Below are 27,670 nucleotides of genomic sequence, written 5' to 3'. Positions count from 1 at the left end.
TTTGACCGGAGAAGGACCCCAAAGATCACAATAAATAAGATCTAACACATGAGACGACCTACGTTCATTGCGGGAATAAGGCAATCGATGACTTTTCGCAAGCTGATAAGTATTACATAATGATGGAGAAGGCAATAAAGACGTAAGAGAAAGATGACCTCTTCTATTTAAAAAAGAAATAATAGAATGATTCACATGACCTAGGCAAGCATGCCATAAATCATATGAAGCACGTAAAGATTTGTTTCTAAGGACTGAAATAAAAGCAGATTTGCCGCGCTCCAACACATATAGCCCTCCATCTCTTTTACCGGTTGCCACCACCCTTCCTATTTGACGATTCTGGATAGTAATAAGATTATTAGTAAATGTAACAGAGAGAGGAAAATCAGACGTTAATTTACTTATGGAAAAAAGATTTTTTGTGTGATGAGGGACAACCAAGACATCTAATAAGTGAATATTTGGAACAGGAGAAAGAGTACCGGTGTGGGTAATGGGTAGGGATGCACCGTCTCCTACGATCACAGAGTCCTTACCCGTGTAATTTTTAGACTGATCCAAAATAGATGGGTCGACAGTCATATGGGCTGAAGCCCCAGTGTCCAGAACCAATCAGCAGCATCGGGTCAAGCAATAGAACATGACGTGTTAAAGGCTTCAGCAAGGTGAGCATGAGAAGAATCAAATCAAACATACCGTTGGTTGAAGCGGTCAACATAATGGCCCTCTTTGCGGCATATTTGGCAGTGAGGTGGTCGACGACCCTGACCTGAGTTGGTTCGTCCTCAATTGGAAGAGTTATTTTTGTGGGAATAAGAACAACTTCGCTGGTTGCTAAAAGAAGCAGTGTGGCTTCCATGGGTGTGACCACGATTAGTGACTGTGAATGCTATAGGAGTGGAGTCAGAGGACTCAAGGGAGCGCTGGAACAACTCAAAACTTTCAGCTTTAGAGACTAAATCTGCAAAACAGGGGATAGGGGTGAGAGCCATCTGAGCAGTAGAAAAAGCTGAAAATTCGGTGCCGAGTCCACGAAGGAACCAGTGCACTTTATCAATGTTCTCGACGGGTCTGTCAATGGCATGAAGTTGGTCACAAATTATTTTGAAGGCATGGGCATACTCAGCAACAAGTTGGTCACAAATTATTTTGAAGGCATGGGCATACATCAGCTGCAAGTCATCCTTAAGTCTCAGTTCACGAGCTTTTGAATGATGGCTGAACGTAGTTTCCAACGCAAGCTAAACATCACGTGCAGTAGAGAGACCAACGACAACAGCCATGGCTTCCTCGGTGAGAGAGGAGAGCAGGAGACAGAGAAGTCGTTGATCAGCTACTCTCCACGCCAAATATTTGGGGTTGAGTGTTGAGGAGGTTTCTGGTTCAAAGCGAGGTGGTGGAACCATAGTTCCATCAACATAGCCCAGCATATCTTGACTCTCAAGGAGAGGGAGAAGTTGGCTTTTCAAAAGAAGATAATTGGAGGAAGAAAGTTTGATGGTGATCATATGGATTAGAGTATTGAAAGGAAGAAGATGGTACGAGGATTCGGAAACCATAGAGAAGAAAGGATTAGGGTTGTTAAACCGAAAGAGCTCTAATACCATGTAAAATGTTTGCTGAATCCACCACACCTAAATGGTAGTGAGAGTTCTCTTATTTATAATCATTTACATAATATAGTAATATGGTAAATTACAAATAATATGGAAATGACAATAAAAGAAAAGAATAATAAATGAATACAATATATTTGCCTTTAATAAAAGGGCAAATATGGTAAGCTGTAATATAAGGCAAATATCTAGATATTTTCCATATAATGAATGGTCAACTATCCTTAACAGTTCCAGATAGCGAGTACATAATCCAACCTCCAACACATGGGTTGAGGCATAACACTAGCACACCCGTGTCGTCTAGTACTGTTCTTGAACTACCCTTTTCAAAGGAAGATGCTCGAGATGCTCGTCCTGTGATGCTCGCACACGCATGTGCCATAGAATAGCTTGCTTAGGCCATAGGGTACAAGGGTGGTAGAGAGCCAACACCATGTCTCCCCCTATAGTACATGGTTGAGGCATTTCCAATCTTTATAGACTAGACGTCATTTTGGCGAGCGGACATACGGCCTCGTGCATAGTTCGTCAAGTATCTACTTAACACCATATTTGGTGAGCTTTCATCTTTCATATCGACGGACTTAATTCCTAAGCCGCATGTCAAAACTCATATCGAAACTCTAACTTTTGAGGTTATGGCCCAAAACCCTACCCAGCCTCTTGGAGCTTGTCTTTGACACTTGTGTCGCCTCGTTCTCTCGAACTTTGCGTATGCTCGACTTAGCTTCAATGCACACTCTTGGTGTGTTGGATGATGCATTATCCTTCTTGATCGCATCATGGCACTTCTCAATCTTGGCCCTCAGATGGCCAAATGGGCGTCATTTGAGGGTCGCCTCTTGTTTGTCTTGCGTATGGGGGTCACAACCTACTTTCTCTCATTGAGGTTGTGACACTCTCCCTCACATAACCTAGTCATCATGCTCGATAACTTTCTAGGGGGAATAATTGTATCATTGATTGTGACACTCTCCCCCACTTAATCTCGGCGTAGTCCCAATGATGACTCGAATATTGGACTAGTTGCTTGCTTGACATGCTTACTTGCTCATGTTTTCAGAATGAATACAGAAACTTGTGCACTACTTATAGGCTACCCCATTAATGGACCTTCTCTCTGTCTCCGAGACTCACAGCATAAGTACGGAAGAGCACAACTTGCATAATGGTTGTGGGCTATCCCTCCATTGACCTAACTTTGTCCACTCTTCGTACTCGGTTCAGGACTCACCAGAAAAACCATGGCAAAAACTAGCATCGACATTCCTCTTCTGAGTTAGGGGGAGCATGCTCAAGACATGGCCATCATGGCCCAAATCATTGTATTCTCGAAGTTGTGTAGAGATTAGGAATTGACACTCTCTTATCTTGGTCCACATCACTATATGGAAGCAAGGCTTAGAAGCTCGTAACTCAAACCCATGTTGGCATTACATTTTAGCAACTTTTCAACTGGTCACCTTCATTGGCAAACGCTGCACTGACACTTCTCTGGTCTTTTTGTAGCTTCATATCATTGTGTCACCTACATCCAACTTGATGCTATCTTCTTGAGCGGATGCTGGTCTCGACACTCTTGTGAAACTACCCACCTTAGGCACTAAGTGATGGCTCAAGGAACACATGTGTGCTCACTTCATGGAGCACTTCTTCGGAGTGAGCAACCCATTCTCTCGGGCTCTCCCCCACTTAACTCAACTACCTCTCTTGCAGCGACATCGTCCACCCACATGAACTTACATTGTGAACATTTGCCACTTGGCCAGCACATGTCTCATCCGACACCTGACTTCTTTGCTTACAACCATTGGCATTATTCCTCTTATGCAAATGGCTCTTTTCGAAGGCACCGACCTGGTACACCTTTTGATTCATTTTCTACCCATTTGAAATCTCAAACCCTCAAAAAATGAGTTTGGTTTGTGCTTCATTGACGGGTAAGATGTTGACTCTGGCAATTCGGAGGAAAACGTCGACGAAAAAACTAGCTGAAGGTTTCTTCGAAAGAAAAAATAGCGGAAGTAAAAGGAGAGAGGGAGAGATTTGATGAAGACTCGATGTTTTATTTCTCTTCAGTTGAATTCTTCAAATAACAAACCTAATTACAAAAATAGAAAAGCTAATTACAAAAATAGAAAAGTGGGCCAATACTTGGCCCAAAGTTGGCAAAAAATGAAGCTAGAATTACACTCTTCTATTGGCGTGAATTCAGAAGTTTTGAGACGTCAAAACAACCTAACTGAACATAGCTTTTATTTAACATAAGACTCCTCCTCAATCAGTCTGGCTCTTGACCACAAAGGAATTCTATAGTCTGACTCGTAGTTGTCCTGCCCAATCCGACACTCATGACACACTTGCAAAGTTTTCATTCAACCTTCGGGTTCTTTGACTTGTCCAACTTAGACACACAAAGCGTGGCTCTGATACCTACTGTCACAATCGTCCATCTTCAACCATGCGGCGTCATGATCATGATATGTTCATGACAAGCATTAAGGGAGACTCAAGTCCCATTCACATTTGTCGCTCGGCTTTGTGGCTTTGTCGGACCGTCAACAAGGTTTGTCTTTGTCAACCAAACAAAACTTGTGTAGAATTCAAGCTTGTTCAACTACACATGTTCGTGCGTGCATGTTCAATCGTGTGCAACATAATCACGTTGCATCTCATTTTCATCTTGGTTCCCAGCGACACGATCCATGCATTGTGAGGCCGTCCCATATTTTGTGACACATCAACCATCTAGGCTTGCTCGAACACATTTGTTGGGAACTGATCCATGTGTTGATCATCTCATCAAGATATCCCGAACATCCATCCATTTGGGTTTTCTTGAGCATCCAAATCTTTCATCTCCATCTTAAACAATTTACGACGAACATTTCAAATAGTAGGCGCATAATCCAACCTTCGACACATAGTTTGAGACTCAATACCAGCACATATGTGTCGTTCGGTACTGTCCTTGAAAGTCCTTTTTCAAATGAAAGCACCCGAGACACTCGCCTATGATATACAGACGCATGTGCCACAAGGTAGCTCACTTAGGCCACAGGGCCCAGGGGTGGTGGAGAGCCAACACCATGCCTCCCCCTAGAGTACATTTTGAGGTAATTTCCATCTCGAGTAGACATCATTTTGGCAACCAAACATATAGCCTCATGCATAGTCCGTCGAGTATTCGTTTGATACCAAATTTGGTAAGCTTTCATCTTTCATATCGACAGACTTAACTCCTGAGCCGTATGCTCGAAACTCATATAAAAAACCTGAATTCTGAGGTTATTGAAACGAGAGTTAATATTTTTATTAATTTAATCTTTTTTTTTAATTAGAAACAAAATAAAAAGAAGGTTAAAAAATGTGTGTAAAAGTGGAATTGAGTTGAAAAAATGATAGAAATAAGTGGAGGGGTTACAAAACATCCACGTAAACTTAGAGATATAAAGAGAGAGGGAGAGAGAGAGAGTGGATGAATGGATATCCATATGAGTTTATGAGTGGCATTGAAGAAAGCAAAGGATTGGGCCAAGAAATCATAAGTAATCGAAGAATAATAGTAAGCTCGAGAAGGAACTGTTTGGGGGAAAATAATGATCTTTTTTTCTCTCTCTCTGTCTCTACTGTCTCTCACCTACCACTATAAATTATATGTCGAGGGATCTCTTGTCACATTTATATATTGTCAAAATGCTTTTCCCTAAAGTTTTACCTTTTTCCCATAACACTAAATTTTCAAATCTATCAAATTATCATTTTGATTGCTTTCACATCTCTCTCTCTCTCTCTACAAACATCAAACCTAAACCAACTTTTCTAAAACACCAACAATGCAACACAAAAGGGACAAAAGGTTTCACTTTGAACGCAACTCGAAACCCTAATTTTTCATTTCTTCTCATCTCTCAAAACTCACCATTTTTTTTCGAGTTTTAAATACAATGTTTGTATCTAATAATTCTATAATCAGTAAAGAATATTTATTTCAAAAACTCTCTAAACTTTTAATTTTATGTTTAACCTATAGTAATTTTGGATTTTGTATCTAATAGGTTTATTCTACGTTTTTCTTTTATAATTCAATGATCTATCGTAGGCAAATTGAAATTTATTTATAAAAAAAAAAAAAAAAAAAATTGTAATAGTCCAAGTCCACTACTAGTTGATATTGTTCTCTCTCTGGGCTTCCCAAGGTTTTAAAACGTTGTCTGCTAGGAAAAGATTTTCACACCCTTACAAAAAATGTTGCGTTCTCCTCTTCAACCGACGTGAGATCTAAAAAAAAGTGATTTTGGTCCGTTATTAAAGTGTTCATTTTGAATGGATTATGTCACCAATTCCACTCTTCCAAGTAAACTACATTTATACTCATTAGTATTTTTGATAATTTTATGATAGCAAGATTTCTACAAATTTGTATTCGTTAGTTGAAATACACCGATTCAATTCATTGTGCAAATTTTAATCCCAATTCTCAAACAATAATTTTAAGCGAGATGAAGTAGTACGTGTCAATTATAGTCGTAAAAAAGAGTAAAAAGTAGTAAAAAAGTAGTAAAAAGTAGAGAATGAAATGAAATAAGAGAGGAATGGGTCCATAGCTAAGGCCGTAGAAAAATAAAGTGATTTGAAAGGGCAGCGGTGGGTTGGTTATCTAAAAATGAATATAATGGCCTGAGTGGCAGAATGGATTCTGAGTCCTTTGTCCTTCCCAGTTTAGGTATGGAATGTACAGTTAGTGAGAGAAACAGATCCAAAGAGTCAAATCAATTTTTAAAAAGATTGGATGGATAATTATTTGAACAGTTAGAGGAGAAGGCCATGTCCTAATCATATTCAATCCCCCATTAAACCCCAAAGATACTGTGCTCGCTGTTGCTATCCTTTCCACTTCCAAAACATCATAACAACCATGTGGGCTCTTCATCTTCCAAATTTCCTTTCAAACCTCTTTATCACTTCACAAATATATATATATATATATATATATATGTATATATTTTTTCTTGGTTCCTAGGAAAAATAAAATGTTCAAACAAAACACAGTTTTTGACTTGTCGTGTGCTTAGGCTGGTCGTGTGTTTTGGTCTTTTTGGATGAGTTCAAACATTCTTAGCCAACTTATGTTATAAGGGTTTAGGAAGTCTCCACTTCTTAACCCAAAACTCATGGGTTTGAATAATTTTTACTATTTATTAATTATGAGTTAAGTTTATGAAAAAAAAAATTATTTTAATTAAACTAATTGATTTATTTGAAATATGATATCATTAAATTAGAAGACGTGGAGGAGGTGAATGTAAAATAGCTTTCAAAATTAAGTTTGGATGGTTTGAATGACTTGTTATGGCTTTTGGGCTGACTAATGATCCGTGTACATTTATTCACTTAATGAATCTTGTTTTGAGAGAATATTTGGAAAGGATGTTGTGTATTTTGATGATATTTTAATTTATTTGAAGACTCTGCTTGAACATGTAGAACATGTTAAAGTCGGTTTTGATTACACTAAAAAAAGAGAAACTTTCTACTAATTTTATTAAGTGTAGTTTATGGAAAAAAGTTAATTTTTTTTTTTTTTCATAATTGGTAAAAACATAGTAGAAATAGATGAAGAGAGAGTTAAAGTTATTAGGGATTTGCCGGCCAACACCAAAAAATGCAATTCAGAGTTTTCATGGGTTAGCTAGTGATTGATAAAAGATTTTAGCAACATAGAAATGCACCATCGAATGATTTAGTGAAGAAGAATGTTGTTTTAAATGGGGAGAAATGCAAGAGAATGCATTCGATAAGATTAAGAAGAAATTAACCAATACACCATTACTTGTCTTGCCTAACTTTGATAAAACGTTTGAAATTGAATCTGGTGCAAGTGGTTTGGGCATATGTGTTGTTTTGATGTAAGATGCAAAACCATTAATGTATTTTAGTGGAAAACCAAATGGGGCAGCATTGAACTATCTACTTATGATAAAGAATTGTTTGCTTTCGTTTGCACGTTGCACGTGTGACAACACTACTTATGACCTAGAAAATTTGTGATCCATCGTAAAAGCTTGAAGTATCTTAATGGTTAAGCAAACTGAATCGTAGGCATGCAAAGTGAGTGGAGTTTATTGAAACAGTTCCATATGTCATCAAATATAAGCAAGACAGAATAATATGGTAAGCTGCATACAAGGTGGGTGGAGTTTATTGAAACAGTTTCATATGTCATCAAATATAAGCAAGACAAGAATAATATGGTAAGTTGATGCATTATTTAAAAGGTACAATCTCTTCCCTTTTCTTAGTGCAAAAATTCTTGAATTTGAGCATATTAAAGAACTATATAGAGATGATCAAGACTTTGAAACTATTTACACATCTTGTCTTGCGAAAGGAGCGGTTGATGATTATTATGTGTTTCATAATTTTTTATTTAATAAAAGTAAGTTTTGTAATCCTAAATGCTTTATAAGAGATTTTCTTGTAAAAGAAGCACGTGGTGGTGGCTTAATGGGACATTTTAGAACTAATATGTTGCATGGACACTTCTTTTGGCCGAAGATGAAGCATGATGTTCATAAATTTATAGCCAGTGTTTTAAATACAAAGGAGCTAAATCTAGATCACAACTAAATGGATTGTATACTCTTTTGAATGTACCTTACGAACCTTGGACTAATATGTCTATAAATTTTGTTCTTGGTTTGCGGCACACTAAAAAGTGTAAAGATAGTATTTTTGTTGTTGTAGCCAGATTTAGTAAAATGGTTCATTTTATTGCATGCAAAAAGATGGATGATGCAAAGCATGTTACTAACTTATTTAGAGAAGTAGTAAGATTACGTGTAATCCCCAGAATTATTGTTAGTGATAGAGATGTTAAATTTTTAAGTCACTTCATTAAAGTATTGTGAGGTAAATTGGATACCAAATTATTGTTTTCAACTGCATGTCATCCTTAGAATGATGGGCAAACTGAAGTGGTGAATTGAACATTAGGAGCGTTGCTTAGGGTTAAAAATATTAATTCATGGGACAAATGTTTGTCATTTTTAGAGTTTGCATATAATAGAGCAATTCATAGTACCACTCATTGTTCTTCTTTCGAAATTGTTTATGGATTTAATCCACTTACGCCTCTGGATTTGCTTCCTATTCCTTCTAATACTTTTGTGAGTAAGGCAGCCACAAGTAAGACATATTTGATTAAAATATTGCACAAAGAGGTAAGGAGAGAATTGAGAAACAACATTTCAAAGTTGCTGGAAGAATTAATAACAATGCCTACAAAATTGATATTCCGGGAAAATTTTCAATACATTCTATTTTCAATGTTGTTGACTTGAGAACTTTTGATGTAGGTGATGATTTTCCTGATTCGATCCTGACTCGAGGACGAATCCTTTTGGAGAGGGGGAATATGATAAGGATTACGGTGTTCCAAATGTTCCAACTAGACCTATTACACGATCCAAGGTCAAGAAGATTCAACAAGTATTCATTCTTCATCTACAAAATTAGATAAGTTCAGTTCAACCATTATTTCATGTGTTAGAAGCTGATTCGAGTGAGGAATGATCATTTGGAGCTTCGTAAGTAAATGTTTGCACGGTTGAAGTTATGGATGAAGTTGCTATAAATTGATAATTTGCTAGAAAACTTTATTTATTACTTTAATTTCACAATTTCTTGTAGTAGACAAAATGGTAGGAAATTACTTGTCAAAGTGGCTGTAACTTTTTTTGTGAAGGTAGTGGGCATTTGAAGAGTTGGAAGTTTCTTTTGTGGAAAAACTATACATACCCACAAATTACCATATACATACCCACAAATTACCATATAAAAAGAAGATTTTGATGAATGAAATTTAGTTCTTAAATTGAGACTTTCACCTTAGACATTTGAGCATCATTTTTTTCATTTCTAAGCTTCATGCCATTTTTGTGGTAGAAGATGGCATCTGAGTTCATTCGATCAAGCTTTGATCAAGTTCGATTGTAGAGTGACTTAATATAGTATAAGGTTCAAAATCTTACCTCTAGATCTTTGATCTTAAGAGGTAATCTAATTCTAGTCTTATCTCTCGGTTGATCCGAATTTTTTTATAAAAAATGTGTTAATTTCTTTAATTCAAGGGTTCTTGCTTCAACAAAAGCTTAGATTGTTAGGCTAAGGATTAGGGTTGCCATATCACCGTGTTTATTAACTCGAGGTGAACTAATACTAACTTTACTATTCTCTTGACTTATTCAGCTTACATAGTCATAATAGTGAATAATCGATACATGGATTGAGACGCTACCTCATTAAATCTATTAGGATAGTATGACATCTAACTGGATTGAATATCATATGTGGAAGGTAGGACCATAGAATCACTATGAGTGTGGGGGTGTGACCTTGTTTGTTTGCAAGCTACCCGCGCCCCCTCTCAAGATGAGTTTATATCATAGATGCCCTGTTCAGGAGATCCCTTGTCATTTCCACCCGATAAAGGCATATGGTCACCTTGATGCGCTACACTATTCAGCCCAGGGCTGGCTCGATGATACATTTACCCCTACCACTTGACAAGGTGCTACTAGCTCTATGGCTTACTAGAGGAGATAGAAGGCATATACTTTGGTCACACCGTATACACTACTACTAGCCTATTAAGCTTTCTTAATCATCATTGCCATAGAGGTTTACTAGGTTTTTAGGGCGTCTTGGCAGTTTAAGTCTCATCTCACTTTTTCAAGACGCTTGAGACTATCTCCTTGGACTAATCATGGAGCACTATGGTCTCGACCTCTGATCGCCGCTTAGGATCCTAGAATGGTCCAGATTGACCTAGTTAACTCAAAATCACTCTAGCTACGAGGAGATAACATCCATCAATTAACTTGAGCACATATCACAATATCTCATTCTCTTTTTTAACATAGCGGAAAACATTAAAATCTATGATAGAATAAATATAGGGAGAGGTGAACGATCCATCGGGACTGACGGGGCTCGAACCCGGCTCCTGAACATTACCTTTACCTTCCCTGCTTTGCTCCTTCACCGGACCCCGCTGTTTCATTGCATGCACCTTAAATTCTCAACATAAGGGCATTTAGATACTTTTCCATAGCATACATAACATTCTCATCCAAATTAGTCTTCTAAAGTCCTAAATATGGTTATTCTAATCGAGGAAAGGTATGCTTGCATGCTAGTACATCCTAGCACATCTTAGCGATCCTTACAAGTATTACAACTATTACTTGAGAAATTCCAAATGGCTACTTACTTGGGTGAAGCATGCCCTCCAGAGCTAGCTTTTTCGCATTTTAGGGACTCTAAATTGTCTAAAATTTCTTTGGAAGGTCATAATTCTAATCATAATAAGGTTAGTATCGAAAACGAGACGAAAAATTGACAAACGAGAGTTGAACTGAGGCAAAAATTCTATCTCACGCACCTCCACGAACGGCTAGGAGATGCGCTTATAAACAAGTAGAAACACGCACATGGGAAAGACATGTGGTGTGCACGAGTAGGCGCATCTGAGTTGGGTTGGGTCAAGCAACTAGTTCGTGTTGGTGTAGGTGGATCAAGTCGCGCATCTCGATTCGGTTCATGTCGCTCCGCATTTCTTGATTATTATTGTGGTGACCGGGGTTCGATCCTGTATGGTCGTGCCTGCAAATCACAATTCAACAATGTCATTATCCTTTTCAGCCATAATCCTTTGCCCGATGGTTGACACTTGTCACCTGAATTTCATCTTCAACTAGTGATTTCAAAGAATTTCGTGTTCATCTTAATTTCTTTTTTATAATTTTTGTATATTTTCTTTAAGTAACTTAAATAAACTTGGTTTATTCACAAAAGTTATAGAGTTTAATCCAACTTTCCTAAAAAATTATATTTGTCCTATTAAGTTAACGATATAAATGCATAAAAAAAAAAAGCTAAAAAACTATTTTTTTATCATTTATTGAGGTTTGCCTGAATTCTACTCTCCACTCCATTCGACTCAAGATTCCTTCACAAAAGTTACATGAATCCTTACTAGAATAATATATTAAAATTTCAGAACCTAACACCACTAGAATCTCATGGATCATAGGAAAATTTGAAATTTAAGGAAATAATCGAGAAAGTCTACATACATATCGAGCTTGGGTGTTACAATTCCTGACCTGAAAAATAACTTAGAAATAAGTAGTTAGAAATTCAAAACTTCTAAACTTGTATTTGAGAGTCTACTACTACAACAAGTTCAATTATACTTAAATTAGTGAGTAATTCAATCATTTGTCACTTTGGAATGAAATCGACCATATTCCATGAAATGAAAAAGTATATAATAACTGAAATAATGAAAATACTAATTGGATTTATAAAGATTTGAATGTTTGACATAGTAAATGTTTATTATCCAACTAAAAAAAAACTTGGTGAATAGTCGTCCGTCGTACCAAGTGGCCAACGACAGAGAAGACATGATGAAGATTGATTTTTAAGATTATCATAAAACGAACTCCGAATTGAATGAAACTAAAAACATGCCTAGATATCTATAATTAGATTATCGTACAATGTCCCTATTGATGATACATTCTACATGATATGTTTATGTTGTATTACAGAGATGATTACGGGTTCCTAACCAACTTTTAATCGTGAACTCGACTTCATTGTTGAGGGTCTGTGTATCATTTTTTAGAATTGACTATGATGACTCATACTCGATGGAGATTATTAGGGGTTTGCTAGCTAATTGTCTAACTGTGAACCTGTCTCGAACAAAATGGATCCGTAGTAGTACCTTCACAATTATGAGTTGGTAGAACTAAGATTGAGCACTAAAATGCATGAAGCTTATGAGAGTCTTGAGTGTGATTAGGGATCTCCAACCACTCCCTAAACGTGATCATATTCTAACCACATAGGAAAATGAGCGTTTGCAAGCATGAGGGTCGCCAACTCCTTTATGATTTTTTTGTTATAGCGTCTATTGAAGAGATGCTAAATAAATTCTACTAGTGAATTTGAGAACAGTGTCCTTAATGGTATGATGAGAACTATGAGTTAGACCTGATAAAAAACACATCAAATGAGCATACAAATAAATTAATGACATAAGACGTAAGAGAGAATTAAAAAACTACAAACTAACTACTTATTGAGTATTTTTATACTCGTTCATATTAGTATAATCTTTTAAATGCAAGCTAGAAGGAGTACTCGAGGTGAGGCATGCACAAACTACTAGTTTTAGGAGTCGAGATAGATTAGAGTATTGATTTCTCTAATGTTATGATTTTATGAACCCAATATTTGTATTTACCTATTCTTATCATTTGTCGTTTTACAAACAGTGTCCTACTATACTTTTGAATGTTTTAATGTACTTTCGTGTATTTTCAAATATTCCACGTCAGCTACTAATAGTTCATGGCCCCGTCTCTAAAAAAACATGTCTTGGCTGTTGTGTTATGTTTACACCAAACGTTATTCTATAATTACTCCAACATACCCAAAAAATATATATATATATAGTCACATGCTTTGAAAACAGCTCCATTTCATCTCAATAAAGTTCGATATTGTATCTCCATGTTTCTAAAAATTATTTTAAATGCCATATGTACATTTGAACTACTAACAAGACACTTGGTTGACACAATTTAAGATTATTTTCTATACCCACCAAAATAAATTTGATNTTTTTTTTTTTTTTTTTTTTTTTTTTTGTAACATCTAACGATTGAATGGTTTGAATTTTTGTGTAATTTTTTAAACGACAATGATCTNGTGCAAAGTATAATTTTTTAAACGACAATGATCTGAGTGGCCACTCATATAAAACACACAATTTATAATAAACAAAACACACAGCCAATTAATGAAAGAAATGTTTTGGAGGTTTCTCTTTTTAGGGCATAGGTTTAGAAGATTAACCTAATGTTTCATTAATTAATGTTGCCTCTCCTTTATACTTCCATTCAAACATGGAGCAAATCTCTAAAAAGATTTACAAAATTTAAATTCATTATCTTCAACCCTTTTCAACTGTTAATTTGGTGCGAATTTTAATTTTAATTTTTTTTTTTTTTGAAAAATATGCAATAAAATGATGGATGATGATGAGCATGTTGAAGATCAGTGTTTTTTCCCCATCGGATGGAAATCGAACAAAACATTAACCATTTGCTAATATAAATAAATAAATAAATAAAGTTCGACGCTTTGATTTTTCATGGCGCTGCCGGAGCCAGGCTGAGATGTAAATCCAAGCCAGGACCGTCGTCGAACCCGGATCCACCCTCCGCCTTCGAGAATCGGCTAAGCGACGGGCCGTCCACCATCCCATGAGCTGATCGAGACCCAATTGAGAAAAAAGCCGCCGCAGACGGTGGTGGTGGCTGCGGCGGAGCCTCGACGTATGCCGGAGTGAAGACGCTACCATGGGAGACTTGGAATTGGGGTGGAGCACGGGGCATATAGACCCAAGAAGCGGATGACGTGGCGGCGGGAGAAGGGAGGAGGTGAAGCGGCGGAGAAAAGGCGGAGACTATGGGGTTTCTTAAAACAGCGGCGTTTCTAGAGGCTTGTAATTGAGCGCGTTTGAGCTGCTGACGCTCTTTTTTGTGGGCATTTTGGTGGCCGCCGAGGGCTTGGGAGTTAGCAAACTCTCTATAACAGTATTGACACTCGTATTTCCTCTCACCGGATGCGGCGGCGGCGCCTCCTCCTCCTCCTCCTCCACCTCCGCCTCCGACACCACCGCCGCCGGAGTCCGAGGACCCAGATGGAGTCCGGCCGGAATCGTCTTCAAAATCTTCTTGGACGTCAAAGCCAAAGAGCTTCAAGCGAGTAGTGGGGTTATTATTGTTTGGTTTGGTTTGGAAATGGTCTAAGGCAGCCATAGAAATGGAAGAGGAGAGAGAAGAAAAGGGTTAGAGAGAGAAAGAGATAAATGGGAGAGTGCAAGAGGGGTGGATTCATGAGAAGGGATATATATACAGAATAAAAAAAATGTGGGTTTTTTTTATTTTTTTTAATTTTTTTAATTTTTTAATTTTTTAATTTTATTTTTTAATTTTTTAATTTTTTATAAAATAAAGATTTAGAAAATGGAACTACTGTGGACATATATGGTATGGAAGGGAAAGGAAAGTGCTTTTTTGCAAAATTAAGAATGGGGAGGGGAGAGAGAGAGAGGGGTGGAGAGAGAAAGTGGGGACATCCCAATGAAGGTGAGTGAAGTTATCGATGTGGGAACACAACTCAACAACATTTTGGGACACAAAGGATTGCACCTGTTTATTCTCTCTCTATGTTTATATATATATATATATATAATAATAATTTTTATAATAATAATTTCTATTTTTAATCAAATTGTTTTGAGAAAACGTGGGGTATCACTCTCTTTATTTGCTTGTAAGGATAGTTCAAGTAATGGGAATTTGTGTGTGCTACTGGGAAAGTCTCCCGTCTCTCGAAGTTTTAAGTGATTCTCTTGCTTCTTGCAAAAATCTCTTGGGACTTTAAAAATTTTCATATTTACAATTATTCGATTTAGTCAGTTTACAACGCTTAATTAGTCAATAGCTGATATCCTTGATTCAGGTGTGACCTTTTCACGTATAGTAGGACAGTAAGATGTCTCTCTCTGAACATTTCTATTTAAGATTAACGAGCGAACCTTCTGCAGGAACCACCATATAGTCAAAAGCCTTGGGTTAGTTACTACATTTTTTGTGTGGTCCCTCGCCACCTATTTGAATGGGTTTACGATGCAATGCAGTGACCCTATTCAAGGAGCTCCTAACCATTTCCATACCTGAGATCATGAGCTAAACTACTTGTGTAATCATTCACCCCCTCTCAAGATGAGTTTACCGGATTGTGGTCTTTGCCTCTAACTCATTTCTACATACAGTAGTTACTCCTAAAATTGTCTTGACTTAAAATCGCTTACGATACTAGGGTGCTCGATCTTCTAAAGTCGTTTAACCTAAGTCAACGTAAAATCGTCCTAGCTCTAACGCCTACTCTTAACTTAGTATAAACATACATACGTGCCCTCACACGCGAGTACCCATGAGAGGCCCCGTGGTGCTAACGCAATTTAACCCACGTTTGAGCCTCATCGAACATAGAGTTTTTGTTGATTTTCCATAGTGCAACACGTGGCAGTTGCCAACTCACACATTCATGCTCCTACATCTTGGGTTCAAATCCTAGCGAGCGTTTCAATTTTTCTCTATTTTCCTCGTGACATGTATCACTTCCCCAACGCACCTTCGACTCCCCTTCGCAGCTAACGTGAGGGCTCAATTTTTCCTTATTTTTTCGTACCGACACATGTCCTTCTCCTTGTGCTAGCGTTCAATGATCGAATCCCACTTACACCCCTAGTCAAACAATTTTCAATTATACTTAAAGCTATATGCTAAACTATAATCCTTACCCATTAACTTGACTCTAGTCTATTCTTGCCCTGTAAGGTTCATGCATACAACTTTATACACTTCTAATTTAGAAGGGTATATTTGTTAGGGTTTATGGCAAGCTCTAGTTTACTTGATCGAGCTCTGAAGTACGGGACCCTTATATTAAGCTCTGAGATACATGGCCCTTATGACATGCTCTGAGATTCGTGGACCTTATGAAGGCTCTAAAATATATGGCCCTTATGACGGCCTCTATGCTTTACGTTTTCTTAGGTTCATGATTAACTTTGTGCTAATTGCACCTCGAGTCACTATGACCCATAGAAAGGGCCTAGGTTAAATCTTATAAGTATGGAGGAGCCATTCGCTCTTAAGATGGTAACCGTACTCTACACATGACTACCTACTGAACGAGCAACCTACTTATAGCCTCTCGTCATACCTATACTTTATAATCGGCATACTTATACCTACTGAACGAGCAACCTACTTTGGCTTTAGTTTATTCTTTCCCTATAAGACTTTAGGCATATAATTGTATACACTTCTACTCTAAAAATGTATACTTATTAGGCTTGGCAAGCTCTAGTTTACCTGATCGGGCTTTGAAGTACGGGACTCTTATGCTAGGCTCTGAGATACATAGTCCTTATGACGGGCTTTGAGATTCGTGGACCTTATGAAGGGCTCTAAATGTAAGGCCCTTATGACGAGCTCTATGCTAGTCTATCATCAACCTTGTGCTAATGGTGCCTTGAGTCACTGTGGCCCATAGAAAGGGCCTAGGTTAAATTTTACATTGGAAGAGTCATTCGCTCTTAAAATGGAAATTGTACTCTACACATGATTGCCTACTAAACTCTAACTAGAAGGTTCACTCTCTTGGTTGTAAGATCAGTACACTACTTGTTGCATCGTCTTTTCATGCATGAAAACAGTAGATGACCTATTCTTACACCCTCCTTGAGTTAGAACAATAAACTAGTTGTCTTTAACTACCTTTTAAATCATCTTTTCAGGAGGAAATAGTAAAGAGTAATAATCTGCCTATTCGCACACCCTCTCGGGTTCTACCCGTTTCATTGTCTTTTGAGGCAAAAAGAGTAATTTGCCTATTCGCACACCCTCCCAGGTTAGAATAGTATAATGTCATGGCTCCCCACTAGGCACAACTGTTGTAACCCCTCTTGCTAGTTCATGAATAGGGTTTATGCCCTATTCGTCCCTACGAGATACCTAGTCTGTTAGTAACTGGGGATCTCTATAATGATATGATATTGTCCACTTGAGCATAAACTCTCATTGTTTTGCTTTTGGTTTTCCTAAAAGATCTCATACTAATGGTGATAGTATTCTTACTTATAAACCCATGATCTTCCTTTTAATTGGCCAATGTAGGACTTCTCTCAAAAACCCTCAACATAGTCAACCAAATGTTATGTGGAATCCAAAACTAGATTTGGGGACTATTATAACGTAGAACAATGGTACATGGTCTAAGATACTCCTGACATGTATTCTAGGACACACCATTATGAAATAGCATATATAGGCATATATGGGTTCCCAAACCCTCAATCATACCTTTACAAACATATATAGACATACATCATACTCAACATGCTCAAATAAAGGGTAAATCAATCCAGACATGCTCGAAAACTTATAAACATATTAACTCTATCAGAGTTCACAATTATGACCAGTGAAAGCTGTAAAACTAAGTACCATGCTAAACCGTAAACGGTTAAGTTTTCTAAGCTTAGATATCATGAAACTAGCTTAATTAGGCTTCTAAACATGATTTCTAATCATTTTCATATGGTCCTAATCAGTTCCTACATGTATTTCTTAAAACTTGCCCTATGTGGTTACTTATTTGTCGATTTCCCAAATTTGGTTCAAATCTTCCAGAATTTCAACTTATCCAAAATTCCTCTATAAAAAAAAATAGTGAAAATGGCTCAAAAAAAGACTCCAAGAAGCATCAAATTCGTTTAAAAAAGAGAAATCGATTGAGAAACTAACCGATGATTGTACGATCATCTTCTCCAACTTGCATACACGAATGAGAGATGTAGTACTCAAGGTAGGACCAGAAGAAGATGGGATTCAGCTTAGGAAAAAAAAAATTCCCACGGAACCTTCGAGAGAAGAGAGGTATGGGTTGAAGTGTGCCCCATATAAGTGGCAACTCTAATACCTATTGTGATAACAGGCATTCGGTGGTGGGCAGGACTAACAAAATTTGTCAAGAAAGTTTGGAGAGAGGAGGCATGACACATGTCACCACTAGTATAGACATCAAAGATATGGAGACCCAAGAGTGACGCATGATAGGAACCACCACTCGCCCGAATGATGATGCTGATGTTGGTATCACGGTGACAGGTACGTTATTTGAATTTGATTATAATATATTCGTACATAAATGTGTTACATCAATAAGATAAGTACGATCAAAGTTAAAACACTCCTAAAGATTTAAATGGTCAAGTATTCACTTTGGTAGACTGAGGTATGGGCAAAAATTGAAAACTAAGATTAGAAGGTAATAGTGATTAGAAGGTAATAGTGATTAGAAGGTTGCATGGGGTAATTAAGATGAATGTAAACCTGAGTACTAGTAAGATTGTGATATCGTACAAGGGCCATAAACGAATCCTATTCTTGAATCCCACACTGAGAATCCTTGGCTTGCAATGTAATGAACAAGTTGTTGTGGTTAATTAAGAAAAGTGGCAAGTACAAACGATGGGAAGTAAGTTTTAGAAAGTTAAACCGAGAATTGATAAGAAAAGGTATCAATTTCCGTAGGAGAAGCACAAACATAATTAGCCACGAGAGTTTTCCATAGATTAGATATCAATTAATCTTCTAATATATGGAAAACTCTCGTGGATTCAATACTAGGGACTATAACTGCAAAGATCTTCTTGAAGCGTATTGTCAACTCCTTTTGTCAACTCCTTAAGACAGATATGAATATTGAAGGTTTTTCTTGAATGGATAAACCGAACCTGCCAGAGATTAAAATAGAAGACACATCTCCCAACACATGTGATATTATAAACAAAGGGCATGAGGCATACTTGAGAAGGGTACAAGGTATAAGAGGATGCAAATCTCGAGAAGCACACCAGATAAGTCCTGATAGGAGGGTAGGTAGGCATAATGAGATGCATGATGTAGTGAATTGCAACATTACCTTAGAAGGAGAAATCTAACTCCTTGTATAGGCACGATGCAAGAAGTTGATGTCTAAACTTCGTATTATGAGAAAAGTTAACCTTAGACATTAACTCACAAATTTGAGTCAACCCTTGTAGTGGTTGATTGTGTTAAGAATGTAAAGACACTATTGCATACGGTAAGAGAACGAGGTAAGTGGCACTAGAAATGCAAGGTATTTGTCCAATCAAGAAAGAAGAGTCGTATGAGTTGGAAAAAGTGGCAACGAGAGATCATCGCCGGTAGGCTACAATTGCCACGGGCAGGATTAGTTGAATGAGATTTCCTAATATCAAAAGATGTGATGTGAGGGCTGAAGCCCAGGGGTTGTCATACCATAACAAACACGGGATAATATCAAGATTTGTTTAAGTTTGAGAGTCTACTATAAGTGGTATGATTGGCAAGGATTTGCAACAGTACTTGTATATGATTATGAGTTGTTATAGATAGGGTTGAGCCCTAAATTGCATGAACTTTACTAGAGTCTTAGGAGTATCTAGTAGATGTGGTTAGAGGGCCTCCAACCATTCTCTAATCAATGATCTTGTTTTAACGAGAGCAAGGACCCACATAGGTAGATGAGTTTCGGTAGGCACGAGGGTTATTCCCCCCTTAATGATATTTACGTTATGAAGCTTAGTAGGGAGATGTCATCTAAACCCTTCTAGAGAATTTGAGAACGGAGTTCATAATAATATGATGAGAACTATGGATTGAAACTTATGATGGGATCATAGCTCAATCACTTATGATATGTAGGTTGACGATGATGTTAAACTAGACTAGTAAATAGCTAATCTAGATACTTCATATACCAAACGTAGAATCGATGAGATAGTAAGCCCAGAAGAGCCAAACCATGATAACCGAGGGCCCAAAATAGGACAAAAAATAGAGAACTTGAAGGCTTCTACATCATTCCCTTAAGTTGAACGTTGATGAACCAAGTTAACCTACCATGATAGTCTAAGACTTAAAAATGAAACTAGTAAGTATGAATAAGATATCCAAATAATCTAATGACACTAGATTTTAGAATAAACTGAAACCAACCAGCAAACTACTTGTTGAGTATTTTTAGTACCCATGCTACCTCATTTTTTCTATATGAAGGTAAGATGGCACGGTCAGCAAGGGCAAGCATGAGTTGCCGGCCTTTATGGCTCTCATTTTTATGGATATTTTTTGTCTATACTTTTGTAAAATTATCTCCATCGGTTTTTTTTTTGTTCGAAATTGTATTGTTTTAAACTAAGTTATAAAAAATGCATGCACGTTTAAATTATTTTAAATTATTGTGCCTTTTCAAATTTTTCTATGAGTTAGTGACGGTCATAACTCGAGTCACTCGAAAAGTAACTCATTATAATAATACTACTTGTTATCGACAATGAGCCTCTCCATATTTTCAAAATCAAAATGGTATAAAATTGTCAACTATTTTAATAGTATATAGTATAACTTTCCATCACTTTAATTTGATTTCATCCAAAAACTCATATACTAATAGAGCTATCTATCCTATGATCTTTCTGCTCTTATTTAATTGATGAAGGACTTTAGTCAATCTTCGTGTGTTGCAGACCGAATGAATACCCCAAGAAAATTTCCCCAAACACATAAGCCAACAAGAATATTACCTTTTCACCCTTGTCGAAACCATTTTAAATATAAATCTTAAATAATAAGTGAGTTCATAAATAAGTATTGTTTTTTCTTTATTTTAAAATTTTTATTTTGAGATATTCGACCGTAATTGAAGAATGTGATGCATGTGAGGGGAGCATGGGACAGTTTCCAAAGTTTAAAGCTTTATAATTATTGGGCATTAAAGAAATAGTGATTGTATTTTTTTTTAATATATAGTTTGAGGAACTCCATACAATACCCAACAAACCAACAAACTGAAATTATTATACAAATAATAATATGTTTATTTGAATGTTACATTCAATGCATTTTGACACTCTAATTATAATTATATGAATTAATTTCAATCAACAATCTTGTAGCTACTTCAAGTGAGGAACCTGCGATTTGAATCTTGTGGGTTCATCACTACTTGTCTTCAATCATTTGGAATTCTAGTGAATAAAATACACATTTTTTTATAATAAGTTCAATCAATCAATGATGTGTAATGTGTTATTTTAAAATATGGTCAATAAATGACCCCTTTTATCTATATATAATAAACTTATTTTAATAGTTCTACTAAATTTGGTTGAATTGAATTTATTCCCATAGAATAGACGACCAACTTGTTTGTTGGTTCTATCCTTTACTTTAATGTTTATTAGTTTCTCTATATCATTATTGACCGACCTATAAATAAGGTACAACCAGCTATTAGTGAATTTGACCTGTAACAGTCAAAGTCCATTTCTAGAAGATATTGTCTGTTTTAGTCCGTTACGTATCACTGTTAATCTCACGATTTTAAAATGCGTCTACTAGGGAGAGGTTTCCGCACACTTGTAAAGGAATGCTTCATTCTCCTCTCCAATCAATATGGGATCTCACAATCCACCTCCCTTGGAGGCCTAGCGTCCTCGCTAGCACACCGCCTGATGACTAACTCTAATACCACCATAACAGCCCAAACCCACCGTTAGTAGATATTATCCGCTTTAGCTTGTTACATATTGTAGTTAGCCTCACAATTTTAAAATGCATCTATTAGGGAGAGATTTTCAAAGTTTTATAAAGCAATGTTTCGTTCTCCTCTCCAACCAATGTGGATCTCGCACTGACAAATGAATTTTGTGCCAAGTTATACAAAATATGAATAAATATAGAATCTATTATATACCAAATAAAAAATAATAATAATGAAGTTTTAATTTTAAATAAGTTCTTATATATAAAATAAACTTATTTAAGAACATACAAAATAAAAAATAATGATGTTCTTAATTTGTTTGATTGAAATATATAAAATTCTTTTTCATGAATGATGTTCTTAATTTGTTTGATTGAAATATATATAAAATAAGTACTTATTTAAATTAACTTATATAAAGATGAGGTACTTGAATTAGTAAACCATTTAAAATATAAGAAGTTTTATATATACTTCAATAAAACAACTTAAGAACATCATTCATGATAAAAAGAAAACATATATTTTAAAAATTACATTAATATTAATTCTTAACAATTTAATTAGTCAACATTAATTTCATATTAAATGTACTAATTAATAATAGCTTATAGGCATACAGAAATGCCTCATTTTCTAATGTTCCAAACTACTATTTATAATAAAAAAAAATGTTATTACATATAATTTTATTTTTAAATCTTAAAATAACATTGCACTCTACTTAAAGTTTATTATACTAATTGTAAATTTATTTTCAATTTGTATATATATTTCAAGAATTTTTTTGATTAATCTAATATGTTTCTTAAAAAAAAAAATAATAATAATCTAAACATTTTAAAGCATTTTTTATTTACAAATATTTATTTTAGAAATTACTTTAAGATAATCCAAAACAACTTATACTAAATATATTTGAAGTTATTAATTTTTTTTAATAGTACTTATACAAAATTTTACTCTTCCATTTAAAAAATAATATTTTCTTAAATCATTGAAAGCATATTTTATTTTGACGGGTTCTTAAAATAAATTTGAGAAGGCACTTAACATAAAATTATTCAAAATAAAATTAAGAGTTCTCGTGATCGAGAAACGAAAAAATAAGTTAGGTTTTAGTATTACAGATAATAACTTTAAATTTCTTTTTGGTGATAATGTTTTGAGCTAAGCTTAGAGGTGGAGAAATTTGAAAGGTTTTATGTGAGTGAGCATTATTAAAATTAAGAATTAATGAATAGTGGGTATGTTAGGAAATGAATGCAATTATGTGGGAATTATGGTCTGACCTCCACGCCCACATGAGTATTAATTAATATGAACAAAGGTTTAGTTGGCGAATCAGAAGTGGAGATTTTCTTTTCTTCTTATTAAAGCTATTTTTGAAGGATTATAATAATTTCAAGTGTCACCCCAACTAGCTAATTAATATACTTCAATAAGTGCATATGTTATTGGATTTGTTTCCGACAAAGAAGTTGGCTTTAAAAAGCATATATACTTCCAAGTTTGGTGCTTTTGTGGCCGAAAAATGTAAAGAAAAAGGGCCTAAACCAACTTAACTTTATTTACTTTCTGGAAAAATGTTTAAGGTTACTCTATTCAAATCATCTTTTCCTTCATATTGTTCTTTTATCTTTAATCTATTTGTTTCGGTATATTTCGATCGTGGGCCGTATGTAACACTCCAGTACTCGTTACTCATGAAGAGTAATTATGCAGCATGGTCGATAAAAATGTGTGTTAACTTAAAGGCACAAGACGTGTGAGACGCCATCGAACATGATGACGAAATTGAGGAGTGTAAGGACAGAATGACTCTTGCCGTCATCTACCAGTAGTCATAGAGGACATCCTTCTCATGTTGGCAGAGAATGACTCGACTAAGACAGTATGGGAGACGTTGCAAATAATGCATGTAAGTGTGAAACGTGTCAAGGAAGCAAAGGTCCAGACCTTGAAAAGTGAGTTCGAGTCTATCCACATGAAGGATGGTGAGTCAATAGATGACTTTGCCATGAAGTTGACGACGATCGTCAGCGACATCCGTTCCTTAAGCTACAGTTGGAGGAGATCTCTGTCATCAATAAGTTTCTTTAAGTTATTCCCTTGAGATTCATGCAGATTGTTACTTTCATTAAGTAATTCGAGGACCTCAAGAACATGTCGGTTGAGGAGGCCGTTGGTTGTCTTAAGATCCATGATAAGAGACTTTGTGGCTATGACGATAGAGAGGTGGAGCAACATCGCTTACTCACACATGAGAAGTGGCTTGCACGGACAAAAAAGAAAGATGTGGTTGATTCTTCCTTTTCAGGTATGAAGGTACATGGCGGCCACAACAAGAAAAGTAGAGGTTGTGGGCGTGGTCGCGGTCATGACAACGGACGTAGTGGCAAAGAAGGTCGTGACAATACCTCACAAATCCATAATATTGTCAACTCTTGGAAGGACAAAAGTATGATCAAGTGTTACGCTTGTGAAAAATATTGACATTATGCGATAGAGTGCTGTAACAAGGAGCGCGATGAGGAGACAAACCTCACATTCATGGATGATGAAGAGCCCACATTTTAACCAAGAAAATACCCAACTTATTGATGCTCAATAAAGAGAAGGTTATGGAGAACTTCCTCGCAGATGGAGAAGACAAAATGGAGATCAACATGTGGTATTAGACAGTGGAGCGAACAACCACATGACTTAAGATCGAGCAAAATTTAAGGAGCTTGATGAAACGTTTAATGAGAACGTGAAGCTTTGCAACAATCAATTGTACCGATCTAAAGCAAATGATCCATCTTTTTCTAGTGTAAAAACAACGATCAACGTCTATTGACCAAAGTATATTACATCCTGAGTTTAAAGAGCAATATTATTAGTCGTGATCAAATGACAGAAAAAGAAAGCAAAGTGGAGTTAGTTAAGTCGATCCTCACGATATTCGACAAAAATGGAGACCTATTTATAAAGGCAAAATGATCGCAGAAGCGCATGTATAAGATACTATTGGAAGACTATCAACATCTTTAAAAAGTATCCATTGGTGTTAGCAGCAAGAAAGGGAAGAAGAAATCAGTGGGTCGGGAGAAAAAGAAATCAAAAAACAAAGCCAAGAAGAATCCAGAGGCTACTTCAATCAGTAAATAGCAACCTACCCGTCGATGTGTTTCAACAAACTTGTCATTTCAACCAAAAAGTCTAGAGACAAGCCTAAAAGAAGGTTGAAAAACAAAAGTCTAACTTACAAGATGATGAAGTTCTTATGCAGAAGAGAGAAGCGGAATAAATTGCATGTTCAAGGGTTAAGTTTTGCAGACACGCAAGAGTTGCTCGAATTGAAGAATATCAATCAAAGTCAAGTTTACTGGGGAGAATGTGAGTCAATAAACTTGACTTAGGAAAAACATTTATTAACTTGAATAAGTTTAGGAAAATAGTTAGTAATTTATTTAGGAGAACTATTAGTGATTTTAATTTGAGTAGAAAGTTTACGAAATCTGTTAGTGTTTCTCCCTTATAAATACTCATAAGTGAGAGGTATGCTTTATTCACTACAACAAAAAGAATTGAAAAACAAAGTGCTTAAGGTTCCTCGGTTAAAAGATCTCTTCCCTCAAGTAGTTTTCTCTGTTTAATCTATTTGTTTCAGTATATTCCGATCGTGAATCATATCCAACCTAACATACTAATGAACCATTACTATATGCATCTCATAGAGGTTTCAAACTAATTCAAGTGAAAAGTAATCAAACCTTAAAGTCTTTATGGAAATATTTCAAACACTTCCATCGAACTCAATGAAACTTGAATGAAACATAAAATTAAAATCTTAAATTCAACACCTAAATCCAAAATGACTCCCTACCGAAGTCAAAGATAGAACAAGTTAACATGCTTATTTAACCTAGCGGAAAAATATTTTAAATGGAATGTTACTTAATTGAAATTTTGTTCCATCGCCTCACTAACATGAGTGACCAGAGGTCCCTTATGTTTACGTATAAAAGCATTTAAATATACTCAGTAAATGGTCTTATTACTGAGATCAACATACAACATACCTTATAACTATTAAGACCTAAATTCACGTAATATCGAAGTGGATTTTAGTAAGAGCCTTAAAGGCTGAATTTCAAGTAGAATAAAAAATACTTCTAAAAATAACAGAAAATCAAGAACAATATAAAAGAAAATAGTGAAAAATTAGAAAAAGCAAGGGAAGTTAGAGGTTATTCCAATCTATAATTGTGTTAATGATGGAAATAATGAGCAATAAAATAAAGTAAAGAAAAAAAGAGAGAGAGTTTGGAGAAAAAGGAAACCGTCAAGGTTATTCCAATCCAGCCATTTGGAGTTCGATTTTGGTCAAAGTCATTTCATAAAAATTGCCCACACGCCATAGGAGAACTATTGAACAAGAGGTAAGAGTTTTGGGTTTTAGCAAGATTTTTCTTCTGATTTGTGAGAATTTTGTGGAATTAGGTTATGTAATTTAACTATGTTGTTCTACTATATGGAGTCGGATGCCTATTTATAGTAAAAGATCTCGTAGAAATATATATAGTAGATATTTCGTAAAGAGATCGGTAGATATATTTGGTAGATTATATTTCATAGGTGGTTAAATATACTAAAGCTATATTTAGTAAACAGAAATCATACATATATACCCGAGTAGTGCTTTCAAGTTGTACTTTCTTCATTATCTATATTATCTCTTGGTGTACATAACTAAAGTCATCAATAGAACCTTTAGCCAATATTTCTCCTTAAATCTTCTCTCTCCTATTCTTTGTGTACATCTTGATCGAGTTTGTGCATTTTTTTGCGATCCTAACAACTGGTATCAGAGTGAGACGAGATTCATTGTTAGATAAAACCTTTGTTTTTCCTTATTTAGTTTCACACGTTTACATTTAATTCTCCGTTTGACCATTTGACAAACACGTCGAATGGATTAGCGAATTCTTAGACAGCAATTTGATAGGAAGTAGCACAGATTAAGTTGGCCACTCTCCACCCATTTTTAGTATAGGTTATATTTAAATAGGAAATCTGTTTACAAGATTTGATAACCTGATTTTGAAGAGCAGTCAAACTTTCAGTCCTTCTCTCTGTTATTTTATGCATTATTTTTTCTTCCAACAACCTCCTGTCGACAATTTCCTCTCACCGAAAAGAAAGGATTTACGTGGCCGATTATCGAAATCCAACAAGTGGTATCAGAGCCAAGTTGAAGCCATCGGTGTATATCATTGCGGAGGAGCCATCCTATCAACAATCAAGTTGAATAGTTCAAGTGGTTAGAGTGTCGACCTAACAACACACAGGTCTCAGGTTCGAATAGAAGAAAATGCAAAGAGCGAAAATAAGCACATCGTGGGATCCTCCGTCCCGAGCAGGCTCGCTCACTCCTCCACGCCGCCGCCAAGTGCCGGCATCTCCATCACCACCACGAAGAGGCCGACGTCGTGAAGACGGGCGTCGAGGTGTCGTTGAGCGAGTGATCAGGGAGACAACAACTGCTGTCGTTCAGTATCCGATATTAACAAGATCCAACTATAACGAGTGGACCTTGTTGATGCGCGTCAACCTACAGGTGCAAGGGTTATGGCACGCTGTTGAGCTAGAGGAAGGAGAAACGATTGAGTATCGGGAGGATCGGTTGGCGTTCGCCGCCATATTACGATCTGTGCCCCCAGAGATGCTGGCATCTCTCTCCACCAAGCGCACCGCGCAATCGGCCTGGGAAGGAATTAAATCCCGTCGGG

At 36.2% G+C, this 27,670-nt stretch overlaps 1 protein-coding gene across 1 annotated transcript; it reads right to left on the bottom strand.

Annotated features, from left to right (window-relative positions):
* Window positions 1-13,744: 13,744 nt before the first annotated feature.
* LOC111809614 (zinc finger protein GIS3-like) lies at window positions 13,745-14,577 on the bottom strand. Its single transcript, XM_023695963.1, has one exon. It carries the CDS (start codon window positions 14,522-14,524, stop codon window positions 13,853-13,855), a length of 672 nt encoding a protein of 223 aa, XP_023551731.1. The 5' UTR covers window positions 14,525-14,577; the 3' UTR covers window positions 13,745-13,852.
* Window positions 14,578-27,670: the final 13,093 nt, after the last annotated feature.

The sequence above is a fragment of the Cucurbita pepo genome, chromosome LG01 (genome assembly GCF_002806865.2).
Source record: "Cucurbita pepo subsp. pepo cultivar mu-cu-16 chromosome LG01, ASM280686v2, whole genome shotgun sequence".
Lineage (NCBI taxonomy): Eukaryota > Viridiplantae > Streptophyta > Magnoliopsida > Cucurbitales > Cucurbitaceae > Cucurbita > Cucurbita pepo.
The sequence above is the reverse complement of the archived record's forward strand: the minus strand, read 5'-3'. Positions and strand labels throughout refer to the sequence as shown.